The sequence below is a fragment of the Lipophrys pholis genome (assembly GCF_963383615.2).
Source record: "Lipophrys pholis genome assembly, chromosome: 17".
Classification (NCBI taxonomy): Eukaryota; Metazoa; Chordata; class Actinopteri; order Blenniiformes; family Blenniidae; genus Lipophrys; species Lipophrys pholis.
The window spans coordinates 2,630,178-2,643,978 of record NC_137643.1 but is presented as its reverse complement, the minus strand read 5'-3'; the positions used below and the strand labels follow the sequence as shown (position 1 = coordinate 2,643,978).

General features: G+C 44.5%; 2 protein-coding genes across 3 annotated transcripts; both read right to left on the bottom strand.

The window, feature by feature from the left end:
* Nucleotides 1–782: 782 nt before the first annotated feature.
* LOC308123244 (histone-lysine N-methyltransferase EHMT2-like) lies at nucleotides 783–7,497 on the bottom strand. 2 transcript variants are annotated; one of them, XM_080485641.1, is made up of 11 exons: nucleotides 7,387–7,497; nucleotides 6,230–6,334; nucleotides 5,266–5,420; nucleotides 4,621–4,788; nucleotides 4,219–4,363; nucleotides 4,043–4,120; nucleotides 3,083–3,198; nucleotides 2,556–2,642; nucleotides 2,385–2,463; nucleotides 2,049–2,224; nucleotides 783–1,491 (listed from the first exon to the last, which is right to left on the bottom strand). In XM_080485641.1, exons 4-11 carry the CDS (start codon nucleotides 4,752–4,754, stop codon nucleotides 1,311–1,313), a joined length of 996 nt encoding a protein of 331 aa, XP_080341767.1. In that variant the 5' UTR covers nucleotides 4,755–4,788; nucleotides 5,266–5,420; nucleotides 6,230–6,334; nucleotides 7,387–7,497; the 3' UTR covers nucleotides 783–1,310. The 2 variants fall into 2 exon arrangements, with proteins under 2 accessions (XP_080341767.1, XP_080341768.1); XM_080485642.1 differs by lacking the exon at nucleotides 7,387–7,497 and having other exon boundaries at nucleotides 6,230–6,381.
* On the bottom strand, nucleotides 7,418–13,463 carry LOC308123243 (double-strand-break repair protein rad21 homolog A-like; the record flags this gene model as incomplete). Its single annotated transcript, XM_080485640.1, has 14 exons — nucleotides 13,395–13,463; nucleotides 12,024–12,221; nucleotides 11,759–11,888; nucleotides 11,569–11,668; nucleotides 11,074–11,180; nucleotides 10,723–10,932; nucleotides 10,504–10,626; nucleotides 10,253–10,381; nucleotides 9,641–9,864; nucleotides 9,410–9,566; nucleotides 8,890–9,035; nucleotides 8,571–8,753; nucleotides 7,897–7,980; nucleotides 7,418–7,609 (listed from the first exon to the last, which is right to left on the bottom strand). Exons 2-14 carry the CDS (start codon nucleotides 12,165–12,167, stop codon nucleotides 7,418–7,420), a joined length of 1,929 nt encoding a protein of 642 aa, XP_080341766.1. The 5' UTR covers nucleotides 12,168–12,221; nucleotides 13,395–13,463.
* Nucleotides 13,464–13,801: the final 338 nt, after the last annotated feature.

The window sequence follows — 13,801 nt, the reverse complement described above, 5'->3', positions numbered from 1 at the left end:
CCTGTCCCCTCTTCTGTTAAGGTAAATATCCTGCATGAGTGTAATTCTAGGCAGAAATCAGACGTAATTTGAGGGAATAATAGCTATGATTTTGAACCATGTAAGAATAAAAACAGATGCATGTATTGCGCTTCATAACTATAGTATTTAAGTCTTTGGCATTTATAATGATCCGCCTTTTTAAAAAGTAATACATTTGTACTTTGACGTGTCACCCTTAAACAGGCTCGATAACAAATCAGGATAAGCACAAAACATGCAAATTTGAGGCACTTACTTCAAGTCACGATGAAAAGCTCACCAACACTGTTTTTTAGTCGCAAGTTGACTCAACATCTGCTTTAAAATATTATGTACTCACTGTCAGTACACACTAAACCCTCGTGTTTTTCCAATTGCATTCACATCTCTCAAAAACAAAAAAACCTTTTATCATGTAAACAGGCCAATAGCCTGTCACAAAACAGGTACTGCAACATTCACAATACCACCAAGGTAACCAGTTTAACCAGTTTGCAGTAATCTGTAAATTGCCCTTCCCGTAATTTATATATGGAAATTATGGCAGAGAGAGGCATGTTTGATCAGTGAGGTCTCCTCACTGCCCGCCTCGAATGCCCCCTGTTGATCAAACTACAGCAGCTACAATATAACACCACATCTGTCAAGAGAAAACAAACGACACACAAAGAATAAACTTTTTAAAAGCATTTGACGACAGGAAAGCTGCACTAGATCTGATATCAAAACTCATAATTGAATGAACACCAGAAGCCACAGATCAACTCACGAGTTATTTTATTACACTACATGTGAAAACAAAGAAATATGTATAAAAAAATAAAGAAGATGAAGCTAAAACCATCATCCAATAACAACACTATCCTTCAAGTCCTTGGAGAGTCCTGCGCTCGCTGACTCATGACTGTTTGTTGGCACAACAGAGAATGTGTCAAATGGATATATGCAAGACCGGTACTTGATGGCACGCTCCTAATGCACAGAGTTTATGCGGAAAGGCATAAGAATATGGTGGGATACAGTAACATTACTGTATGAGGACAATCACAAGACCAGCCTACACTGAGAAAACTGTTAGGTTAAGGCTCATGTCCTCTATCAGAGTGGAAATGATAAAGTAACTTATCAGTTGGCAGTTGTTGGGAATATAGACGACGTCTCAAGTAAACAAAATCAGCACCTTAGATGAGCAAGTGAACTAGATCCCCTTCTCCTCGTCTTGACTTCCTGTTGTTGCGTGTGCATGTGAAACTGAGGAGGCTGACCCAAATGTCCCATGGGTGAGGTTTTCAGGAGTTTCCCAGCATGGCCATCCCACAGTCAGCTCCCGAGTCGGGGCAGGCCTCCAGCCGAGCCAGCCTGCTCTGCTCCAAGGCGATGGCCTCCGCCGAATGCTTGCATTTCTCTGATCCACACTGACAGGTGAAATACTTGCTCTTTATGTCCCAAAACCGGTCTCCGTAGTCGAACCTGAAGACGGACAGAAGATGAGACACAAAGTACAACAGAACTGTAAACAAAGTGCATCTCAGTGATTACAATAATTCATTCAAGCAGTGAATTGTCCATATATCTCAGATTATTGACATCTCAGGCCTTCATGACTTCATCTCATCAATCATTGTAAATATATATATTTTTTATTCAGAGGCCATAATTACCAAATAGAAAATGTAAGAAAGACTTTAATCTTTTAGTTTATACGTTATGAGAGAAAACTTAACATGATACCATAATGTGCTGCCCCTGTGTCAGATGAAGAACAACTTCCCTCTAGTCTGTCCGTTCAGTTAATGTTTTGTTTTTTTAATTAAGTAGTTTGTGTCCCTTTTCAAACAAAACAATTTAAGAATTACCATTCGCCAAGAAATCTTAATGCTGGAAATTGTGATTGTGTGTCTTTTTGAGCTGTTTAATGCTTTTTGTTTCAGTTTTTTTATTAAATGTTCTAATAAAAGGAATGTAACCGTGGTAATTCAGTGGGAACGTTTTGAAGACTAAAGGTTTAAAGCCTGTGATGGTCTCACCCCAGCTCCTGCCCACTGAGGATGTCTCTGGAGCTGAAGAAAGCGATGCGGGGGAATCGGAGGTCCTGATGCAGCATGAACACGCGTACTGGGATGAGGTTCGGGTCACACAGGTGGTTGATGAAGCGGCTGATGTTGCCATAGTAACGGGCGTCGATGCAGTACACCTCTCCGTCCTACACAGGAAGTGAAAGAGACGGATTCAGATGAACTGGGCACAGCAGAGAGAGGCGACAGCTGAAAACCACTGCTTCGGTTCATGATCAAACTCTTCACCAGCCCAGCCGTTCTGGCGCCAGGGCGAGTGTGTCTGTTTTATCATCACATCTATTTCACCTTGTTGTCCAAGTCAAACAGGTAGGAGTCGTCTTCTCTGACGTCTGCCTCTGCATCAGAGATCAGCTCGCCAACATATCTGTGTAAAGGAGGAAAGGAAGACGTCAAACCGTTCACATGAGCGCAGCTTAATACTGGACAGGTTTTTTGGGTTGTTGTTTTTTTTCTTACTCGCAGATGAAGCTTCCCTGAGGGATGTCCTGCAGAGCTCGGACTCCCCAGCCCATCTTGTCTGTCCTGTAGAGCTGCAGACGAACTCTGCCGGGGAGTGAGGGGAAATCATGACAAGTCAAAAACATTTCACCGTCTCCCTCTCGCGTTCTCTTTTCTTTTCTCTCTCTAGCCTCTTCTCTGCCACTCAGAATGTTTAGCTGCACAATTAAGACACACCACAGAGCAAAAAATCAATGAACAATTAAAGACGATGCAGGGAGGTAGAATTAATAGAACTTAGTATGACAGAACAAAAACGGAGAAACGTAGAATAATAAAAGTAATAAATTACAAGTTAAAATGTTTGATTGCAGCAAGAAAAAAACTATAATAACAGATTTCACTTGAGACGAGGGAAAGCGATTATGTGATGAGTACAATGATGTTAGAATCGTAGTGCTTGTACTATTTGTATTGCTATTTGATCCCATTGGGCTCATGCAGCTGCTGTTGGTAGAAAACCACACGTCATGTGACACACGTACTTGATGCCTGCCTGGACGACCCGGTTCTTGCACGATCGATAACAAGAACACGCCATGTTGCACTCAAATATTAGTGGAGGCTCAATTTTGTTGAATTCTTGAAGCAGCCGCTGATCCTGACAACAAAAAAAACCAATATGAGAATAACATCATCTCTTTGGTGAACATTTAATTCTGGTCTTTGGCTTCACTGTTCCCTTAAAAGGAACAGTGGAAAAGAGAGAACCTGTTTTCAATTAGTTTGATATGGCTGGTTGTACAGGAGACATATTATTGCTATAAGTGTCTGACCACCCTTTACAGGCAGAGAAAGGCAGGACATTTGTGTAAATAACAAAACACTTCTGCTTTAAATGTTGCATAAATTGACATGAACGGATGCGTTCTGCTCCTTTCGCCTTTAGAAAAGCACCTCTTACTGAAGGTTACTGCGAATATCACCTGATGCATGTTTTAAATTTGTAATCTAATAAAATACGACCCATAAAAAAAATGACAACGGACATATAAGGCTGGGGTACCTTTAGCATTTTTTTTTTTCTTTCTTCAATGTGCATAATGCTGTATACTCGACCATGAGAGATGAATAGAATCTCGGATGTCTCAACAACATATTTGACCACTTGCAGGAAATCCTGTGAGGAATATAACCCATTTATGTGAATTATGAATCATAAAATAAATAGGATTTCGGTCCGTTTTTAATGTCTCCTACAGATTTTATGATTCAAAAATAAAACTTAATGGGAATATCTTTTAAATTTTGTGACATTAAATCTTCTGTGGTGAAAATGGACCCCTTTAGAAAATCCCTAGACTTGAAACGTTAATACTTTCAAGTCTAGTAATGACAATGAATAAAGTAATGACTCTAACCAGCAAATGATCTGTATCTGTCTTTTTCCCCCAGCAGGTTTATCTGAGTAACATTGATGGCGTGGCTTTTGAGAAGCTCGTTACCTTGTCATACCAGCAGCGGATGCTGAGCTGTCCACACAGACAGTTACTGGATGAACAGTCGTCCGTGCAGCTGCAGTGCTGAAGACAAGAAGAAGAGAAGAAAAAGCTCCAGCTGCTCTTTCTTTCCTCAAAAAAATCTTTTCTTTGCATGAAAAGTGAAGCCACAATGACATTACCTGTAAGTGTGTGATATTTCGATCTATGTTCATCGCTGAAGTTTCACAGTTCTCTGAAACGTATTTGTAGTCTGAAGGACAGCCCTCGTCGTCCACGGCGTTCACACAGGGAATTGGCACGTTCTCGTAACCCTGAGCGATGTCACTAAGAACAACAGAGTTGCATCAGGGAGAAGATCAAACAACAGAAATGTAAAAAGTGAAGAAAACGTGTTCATACATGATTAATTAGTTTAATTGTATTTCAGCATATCGTGCTGGACAACTCGCTTGTGCCTGATATGGAAAACAGCTGTTTAGTTTTCAGACCATCAGAGCAATTTTATTCACCTTCATCTGATCACGATGGTACTTAGACAAGTTTTATCTAATATTTATAACGTCCTAAGATACTAAACCCACCTGCAGATGATTCTCTCTGTCCGGAGCATGCGATTGGTTATTCCCCGGCGCAGCTTCCTGTTGATCTGAAGTGACACCCACACTGGAGTGTCGGCCCGGGCCAGGGAGAGCGGTGTGTCTCCCTCCCTGTTCATGACGTCTATATCTGCCCCTCTGGACAAAAACAACCTGCAGACAGGAGACAGGGAGGCAAAACACATGTTGAAACTAATCGGATCCGTCATTGTTGAAGTGAACTGTTACCCATGTAGTTCGGGAGGGGCGGCGGGGGGCAAGAACTATTGTGATTGAAAGGCAACCTGTGACACAGGAAGTACCAGCTGAGGCACAGTAAGAACACTTCATGTACACAGAAGTGATAAAAACTTTTTTCCAGGCTTTTCCCTCCATGTATATTTAAGTGTTTTGTGTTTATTCAGATGGCTGGTAGATCAGCTCCTTGTCTTTACTTTAGTTTGTGTGTGTGTGTGTGTGTGTGTGTGTGTGTGTGGGGGGGGGGGGTTGGGCAGGTTAAGGGCAGATGCCCTCCTCCATCACTGATTCAGTATCCTTGGTTGATGTTTTTGACTATTTTTATTTGAGATGCTGCTTCTAACTTTTCTTTACACGACTTCAACGTGGCTGTTGTTTGTGATATCGACTTACGTGACGCACTCCAGGTAGCCCTCTCTGGCGGCGATGTGCAGCGGCGTGTCTCCGTGTACGTTCACTGAGGCGAGGGAGCAGCCGGCGTTCAGCACCAGCTCGGCGATATCCACGTTACCGGCGTACGCCGCCCAGTGGAGACACACATTCAGCTCCTGAGGAGGAGAAAGAAATGATGTTCAAAAACCTGTGAGCGTGTTGTTGCTTTGCATCAACGATCACGTACGAACAATAAATTCTACAAACAAATTAAGTTAACGTCAGTTGTGACACTGAAAATAGCTGATAGAATACAATTAACTGTGAACAAACTATACGAACTGTTGAGTTATGATGGATAAATTAAAGTTAGAAACTTAAATTGATTTAAAATGCGGATTTGAAAATCTCTTTATTCTATTATGATTTTGAATTATGTGTCTGAATATTTAATCCAAAGTGATTTTTCTCATTTAATTTTGTCATCAGTGCTTTCTCTCCCATTAAGGTTAAAACTATTTCTGTTCTCTTTTCCTTCTTTAGTTGCCATTCCACACCTGGCCTCTTTACTGTAATTCTTCTTTAATTCGGCTGAGTGGTGCAACTTCCTCAAATCCTTTAGAAATACCATATTTCGGTTTGTTCTCTTGATTCACTTCCTCTAGCATTAGTAAGTTGTTTCTTGTAATTGTATTTAATGTTTTGTTTTGCACACTGTTCAGATGTTTCAGTTCCTAGGTAATGAACACCACAAGTAGAGAAACAACTTGCCTCTTCTCTGGTGGTTGAACTTTGACTCAGGTGAAGAACTCAAATACTGTACATGTTCATCTCACTCAGGATTATTGTTGAAAAAGTTCATTGTTTTGATAGTTATTTCTACTCACATAAGCGTTTACTTTATGAAATCAAAGCAAATGTATCTGGACATTGATGTCTGGGTTAAATTATGAAAACTGGTTTCATCCCGTGTCTCTTCACTGACCTTATCGTTGATGGTGACGTCGGCGCCGCGGTTCAGCAGCGATTTGATCACGTCCACATGTTTGTGCTCCGCGGCCCAGATGATCGGCGTCCAGCCGCCGCTGTCCTGTAACGCGGCGAAAGAAAGACTTCAAACTGACGTTCGAGAACAACAACATCCTCCGACAGACAGATATGATGAACTTTAAACCAGCTGATGATTTGCACTCTTGGGAAATATTTCACACCAGCATGCAGAACAGATTCACTCTAATGTGTCTCTAGTCTCACTCTTATCGCAGGCTTCGTTTCTTTGCTTCGTCATGCTTCATGCAAACTGCATCAGAACGGATTTGGGTCCAATTTTTTATCGTAAAAAAAAATAATCCTGACAATTGGTTTCTGATTGGAGACGCGAGCGCAGCGCTTGTAAGAACAATACGATTTTTATTAAATTTTTTTCCTAAAGTGCTGCAATACAGTCTTGTATTCATTAAACCGCAGAGTCCACAACTCATACCTGCGCAAACTCTTTTTAAAACAATCTGGATACAGGCGCATTCTCCGTCCGGTGGAGAAGAGTGGATGGAGTGACAAACCCACGGCTGTAAACTAAATCTTCACTTTGGTAACACTGAGCGGCGAGAGACAGCAGCTCCAAACAACCAGATGCTGCGACGGAGCGTCTTCCACCAGCCACTTCAACGACAATGTCCAGCCTGTGTCCACATGGTGGTTCGTTTTTCCTTTCCGTGTTGCTAATGGCTGCTGCCGCTGGGCTTTGGGGAAGAACGTGGAAACTCTACATAGACCTGGCGAACCACTGCGGCGCCGCGCTGATCCTCCTCAGAGCTCAGAGTTGTGGCTCTGCAGGCCTGTCAGAGCTGCTTCCAGCCAGAAACCAAAGGCTGTGTGGACACGGGCTTTTATACATAAAGTGCATGAATTTTTCTATAAAGTCTAAAATAAATAAATAAATAAAATAGGCAGAGAATGAGGGAAGAACGAGGCCTAAAAGACATTTCATTAAAAAAAACATAACTCGGTATTAAAGTGGATATTGTTTGGAGTTGCGATCTTCTTTACGAAGCCAAGTCACCTTTCTTCCCCCCCTCACACTGCCCGACACGAAAGCACCACATGATTCAGGTGAATAACTGTTAAGATGAGCAGACCGGCCTGACGGCGGAGCTTCCTCGGAGCGCTTCTCTCAGATGATGTGGAAGCGAGGGCCGGGCGTGGCTACGATGTCGCTGTACGGCTCCTCCTGGACCAGCTCCACCGCCTGCTGCTTCTTCAGCACCAGGAAGCTGTAAAACTTGGCCGCCGCCTGCTTTCGGTTGTTGTTCCTGCAGAGATCCAGCAGGCTGACCGACTGGGCGCCTGTTTTGGCCATCACCCTCTGTTGGGGGGGAGACAGGCAGTCAGGACGGGGAGATCTGATTGGTCGTGGTGGGTTTTGATCTGAAAACTTGTGTTGGACTCATCAAAGATGGCGGAGACATTGGTTCTTCTACTGGTGAAAGTAGTTAGTGTTTCACTGCACGTCTCACTATTACATAAGACGTTAGAAAACATCCATTTCTCCAACAACCACAAACATCCGCCACTAAACAACGTGAAACAGTAAATTCAATAAATACAACTGAACTTTTGTAAGTTCAGAAACTGTAAACTTCACTTCAGTACCTGGAGGCCATGAAGCATCTGCTGGGTTCTTTTGTTCCACCTCCTCTCCTCCTGGTCCTGATCTCCTCCCTGCACCTCCTCCTCCTGACACACATACACACACACACACACACACACATGCACACGCATACGCATACACACACACACACACACACACACACACACACACACACACACACACACACACACACACACACACACACACACACACACACACACACACACACACACACACACACACACACACACACACACGCGCGCACACACACACACCAGTGTTTCTATGAATGTGCACATATAGAAAACATAGACATACATGTGTAGATTTCTATATGTGCAATGACATTTAAAAATGTTTTGCCTTTAATGTCTCAAATCACCTGTATGGCAATTTGAATTGCATTTAGTCTCTTTATAAAAACATAAATAAATATTTACTTTGCTCTGTTATGTTTGCTCTGTTGTATTTTTGTTGTTATAATAATTTCATTTGTGCCCACATGTCCGAAATAAACTTTTAAATTCAATAAAAAAAAAAATTCTAAACTAATTTTATATAGAGAGAGAGAGAGAGAGAGAGAGAGAGAGAGAGAGAGAGAGAGAGAGATGTATAGATGATGGATGTATCTGTGTCAATGAGTCATGGAGAAGCAGTGTGTGGATCTCCGTCTCACCTCGTCGTCAGAGTCGTCGTCGTTCTTCTTCTTGTCCTTGTCCACCAGCAGGTCCAAATCAATCAGCTGGCTGATGTTGGTGGTGCTTTCCTCCGGAGGCAGATCCACGCTGGCTGTCTCCAGCTGCTGGGACGCAGCAGATACCTCAGACTCCTGCTGCTGCAGCTGGTCCAAGGCTCCCATCTGGAGGGCGGGAGGTCAGAGGTCACAGCAGTACAGTTCAGTGGCTACAGCCAATCAGAAAGGTGGATAAATGAAAATCATGAAAGCATTACAACATGATTCTGGTGTCGGTCAGTGGCAGGAGGGCTGTACTCACGGGCAGAGCCGGCTCCGTGTCCTGCGCTTTGCGTTTTAAGCTCCTCTGGGAGGAAGGAGGCGGCATGGCGGCCTCGTCCAGCGTCGTCCTGCTCCCCTCCACAGCCGACGTCTGCAGAACGCTGGCCTCCTCCATGATGGTCTGGTCTGGAAGACAATCCTCACACGATTCCTGTCATCGTGTACTCGCTTTGTTTCTGAACTCTTCAAAAGGGTTTATTGGGGAATCTGAACCGGGTTTGGTGTTCGAATGCAGAAAAACTGTTAATTAATTAATTAATGAAGCTTAACACCAAGTGGGTTGTTTTCACTGTGAATTAGAACAATTTGTCATCTCATCATGCATGCTGCCTGTTTTTCACTATTCTTCTCTCTTGCATTTGTACGTTTGCATCTTATCAGCCCTGCAAAGGTCAGTCAATCAACACAGGAGGAATAAAACTTCACCTTAAAGCCATTTCACTAAAGTAAACTCACACTTTGTGTGACGTGAATCTACACACACAGATCCATTCTCTCACCCATGATGTCTTTCTGTTGCTGTCCGGCGGTTTCCTCTCTGGGCACCTCCGGGTTCTCCAGATCCTTCAGGAACTCATCCAGACTGTCGGCCTCTCCGCCCTTCCTCCTCTTCCTCAGCTCGTCGGGTACCAGCGGCGTGAGGCATCTTGTAAACATCTGCACACGAGAAGAAATGAGGGCGTGACGAGAGCACGAGTGGCCGCGTGGAACTGCGTCCGTTGAAAACTCACCTTCAGCAGCCGGGCGTTCCACAGGGGCTGAGCCGGGAGGGAGAAGAGCTTCTCCACGCCCCCGGTCTCCTTCCACATCATCAGCTTCTTGGTGGGAGGAGCCAGATCCAACGTGGTGACGATGTCCGAGTAGTCGGAGAGCTGCGCCCGGATGGTTTTACTATCCAGCTCCTTCACGCTGTCCACAATCAGCTTCCTCTTACGCTTCGCCTTGGTTTCCTTCACTGCAACGAGCACGAAACATCAGGAACCAGTCAGAGGATAATAATTATAATTATTATTCTTATTATTAATCTTCAGGAAAATATAAATGTTTGGTCCAAAACAGTAAATGTTGAGCTTCAGATGTCATGACGGTTTTGATCATTGTATTCTGGTTTGATGTTTTATGTTTGGCCAAACTTTCATTCCTTTCTAAACTAAGTTTTCCCTCTTGTATATTTGTTCTATTTCAGATTTATTTCTTTTTCTAATGATGAAAGTTTCTTCGCTCCAAAGCCAGTCAGAAGATCGTCCTCCTGAAGTTGAGACCGATGTTCAGACTAAAGTTAGAAGACGCTGCGTTGAGCGGGATGAGAAAACGAGCCGTTGGGAAACAGGAAAAGCAGCTGCCTGTGATGTCGATGGGCTCCAGAGCGAAGGTTTCCTCCTCGTTGTGAACCAGGTTGGTTTGTTCTGCCTGGTCGGCCATGGTGGGCAGAGGCTCTGTCGGACCGGAATCCGGGCTGTCCGGGGCTCCGGCTAACGCCACACAGTGAGGAAAACATTAATGTTTAACATTAATAACAGCTCGGTCAGTCTTCTGCATTATAGACAACAATGAGTCTGCGCCACACTGTGGAGCCCGGCTGAGTGCGGCTGACCTGAGAGGGCATCGAAGTCGTCCTCGTCGTCTCCGTGGTCCTGAGGCATCATGACGCTCTGTGTGATGGCAGGAGGGTCGTCGAAGATGCCGCCTCCATCCTCGTTACTCAGCAGCTTGTCCACTGCACATTACATGAGTAGGATTGACGTGTCGTGTTTCATTTCTCGGGTTCTAAAAACAAAAACGTTTGACGGTGTGCGACACCGCCAGATCTTACCCAGCATTCCTCCCTCGTGGCTCTCCATGGGGTTGTCTCCGAAGTCGTCCTTGTACTGGTCGTCGTACTCCAGATGGTTGGACTTGTCGGCCATCGGGTTAGCTCCGCCCTCCGCCTCCAGCAGCAGGTTGGAGGCTGACGCTCCCATGATCTCCACCTCGAAGGCGCTCTCCTCTCGCATCATCTCCCGGTCGTCCATTCCAAAGTCAGCTGCGCCAGACAACATAATGAAATATACTGTGACATGGCAAAGCTGAGGCTAATGAGTAAAATGGTTATTCAAACTGTTTCAAATGACCCCAAAAATATATAGAATAATATGGTCAAATAAAGAGAAGTGAAGACGCTCACCAAAGTCATTGTCCTGCAGCAGGTTGAGGTTTCCCACCTCCTCTCTCATGGTGATCTCCTCCACTCTGCTCTGGTTCAAGTTGAACTGCTGAGCCACGTCAATGTCGCTGCACAAAAGACACAGAAGCACCGTCAGGAATTCTGAATTTACCAGCAGCCTGAAAGCCCATTTGTTGCCTTTCCGTGGGATCGGTGCGGCGACCTTTCAGGGATTCTTAAAATTAGAATGGGTTAAACGTGCAGTCAGAGGACAAGCGTGGATGACATTATGAATATGAAAATAGTGTGTGTATCAACCATGGCCTGAAGTGTTCCTGGAGTTGAAATATTCTTTCTACCTCAACCACGTGGGCTATGACTCCTCTCCTTGCTAAAAAAAACAATATCTAAAGCAGCAAGTCGTAGTGGCTTTATATTTTGCCGACTGGAAATAAACAAACAAAAAAGAAGTATTTTCCTGCTGGAATTTCCCCGTCAGGAATAAACAGGACTCACTCCAAGTCTGGCAGCGGTTGGTCAAAGTCGTGGAACTCCTCCGGTAGGGTGATGGCATTGTACGCCGCCTCTCTGTTCTCCTCTGGAAGATCCACCACACCTAAAACGTCACACAGACAGAGCATGAGCCTCTCCACCGACTCTTCCCAACCGCTTCAGGGAATCCAATGACTGATTTAGTGTTTCCAACCTGGTCGAAACGCCATCTTGATCTTGATGAAGGCCTCGTTACAATCTGCCAGCAGGTACTTGGCCTTTCTGTGGTAGATCCTCACCACCCCCAGCAGGAGATGACCCGACGTCCTTAAAGCCATTTTCACCTGAATCAAATGAAATCACAAGGCGATGATTCAATACAAAGCCATCCTCTTGAACCGTTGGCATCCCATGTACAGTTCAACAAACACAACAAGCTGTTTTAAAGCCGTTAGGAGCGAGCAGTGAAAGGAAATGACCTTTGGTGAGATGATGCTCTCCACGCTGCTCTCCAGATTGCACTCAAACACGTGTGCCTTGGTCAGCTTCTTGTCCCAGTGGGCCGCCAGCCAGATTTTGGCCGGCGGCCCTCGTTTGCTAAGGACAAAGTGGGCATAAAACATCGTCTCGGCGCCTCCTCACCACCAGGGAAAGGGGGAAGGGGGGAGGCGTCGGGCCTGGAGGGGAAAAACAAAACAAAACAGGACAAAGACAAAAACACAGAATTGAAATCAGGACTCAGATGTAGTAAAACAGAGCGTAACAGATCCGCTCATTGTCGTGTGGGAGCTTTCATGATGCAGATGTTTGTCTAGTTAATACCAGCAGGAGGCAAATTGATTGAGAATTCTCTAAACCATGGCTCGGTATGGCAACAGTCCAAGTTCTTCTCCTCTTCTTTTGTGTTTAACGACAGGAAGCATCCATAAAGTTGCATTACCGCCATCTGCTGGTTCTGTCTGTCTACATCGTTTCCCACTGCTCTCTTTGTCCCTGATGATTTTTTTCCTCTCTCTCTTATCAGCAGCTTTTCCCTCCCTGATGACTGACACCTTTGGCTGAGATGCCTTGTTGATGCTCGAAGTTACAGGTGAATGGATGAACTGGTTGGACGAGTCACAAAGAAGATCAATATTGATCTATAGCTGAAAAATGACGACAGTTCCGAAGGCAGATGAGGTCAAATCCTGGACTAATAAAGTTTATCTAATATTTGGAGCCAGTGAGTGAATGTTACTCTGACCGAGACACACACACACACACACACACACACGCACACGCACACACACACGGGGGTCGAACCCGCGACCTTCCAATTGAAACATGACCACTATATCACCTGCGCAGAGAGAACATGCAAACTGCAGATTTTATAGCAATTTTCATGCTAAATGTTATTCCTGCACTCAATGACTTGTTTTATTTATATAAATGTTAACGCACATCCTGTTTTCTTTGTTACTCCTGGTGTCTGCTTATTTACATTAGGTGTGAAGGTGAGGTGTTAATCGGAGCATTTATGTATCAGGTGCACATTTATTCTACATATATATATATATATATCCATAAAAAGAAAAAAGAAGATGTCGTTGCAGGACTTTAAAATGCAATGCACGCGCCTATGTTATCTTCTCTAAACAGAAAGGAGTCGTTTGCCATGGCAACAGGGCGAGCTCGTTCCCTTTAGCGCGGTTTTTCATGACGCTCGCGCCGCAGTGAGCTTCATGACGCTCCGGGCAGACAGGTGACAGTGGCTAACGATTAGCCGCTGTCAATCCCTCTAAAGCCCGCGTGTCTCTGCATCCCTGATGTACCGAGCACCACCTTCACATAGACCGGGAAAGACTCACCGCCGAGCCGCGTTCTGTGCTCCTCTGCCGGTGTCGCTGCTGCTGCTGCTGCTGCTCGATGTTTTCCTCCTCCTCCTCCTCCTCCCTCCCTTTTTCACTAAAACAAACAAGATGGCGTCCCCTGTCTCCCTCCTCCAAAGATGCTCCACTGTCACCACATCCTAAACTCTACCTCCACATCCTCATCCTCAGCCCATCACACTCTGCCTCAAACGATTTAAAGTGCCCAAAACAACTTGGGAAAAAAAGAGAAAACTGTTCAAATGGCTAAGACAACTAGTAAAGATATAAAGCAAATATATACACAAAATAGTTAGAAAAGGCTTAAAGAAACAGCAGCTGGAATGTCAAAAACAACCAAGGTCAAAGCCCCAAAAAATGTCAAAATCAGGAACACCAGTAGAAAA

Coding starts and splice junctions, on each gene's coding strand:
- LOC308123244 (XM_080485641.1), bottom strand. CDS start 4,754: ATGAACAGGGAGGGAGACACACCGCTCTCCCTGGCCCGGGCCGACACT. Junction 4,121..4,218: donor GAAATATCACACACTTACAG/GTAATGTCATTG, acceptor TCTTGTCTTCAG/CACTGCAGCTGCACGGACGA. Junction 2,643..3,082: donor GTCGTCCAGGCAGGCATCAA/GTACGTGTGTCA, acceptor ACTCCCCGGCAG/AGTTCGTCTGCAGCTCTACA.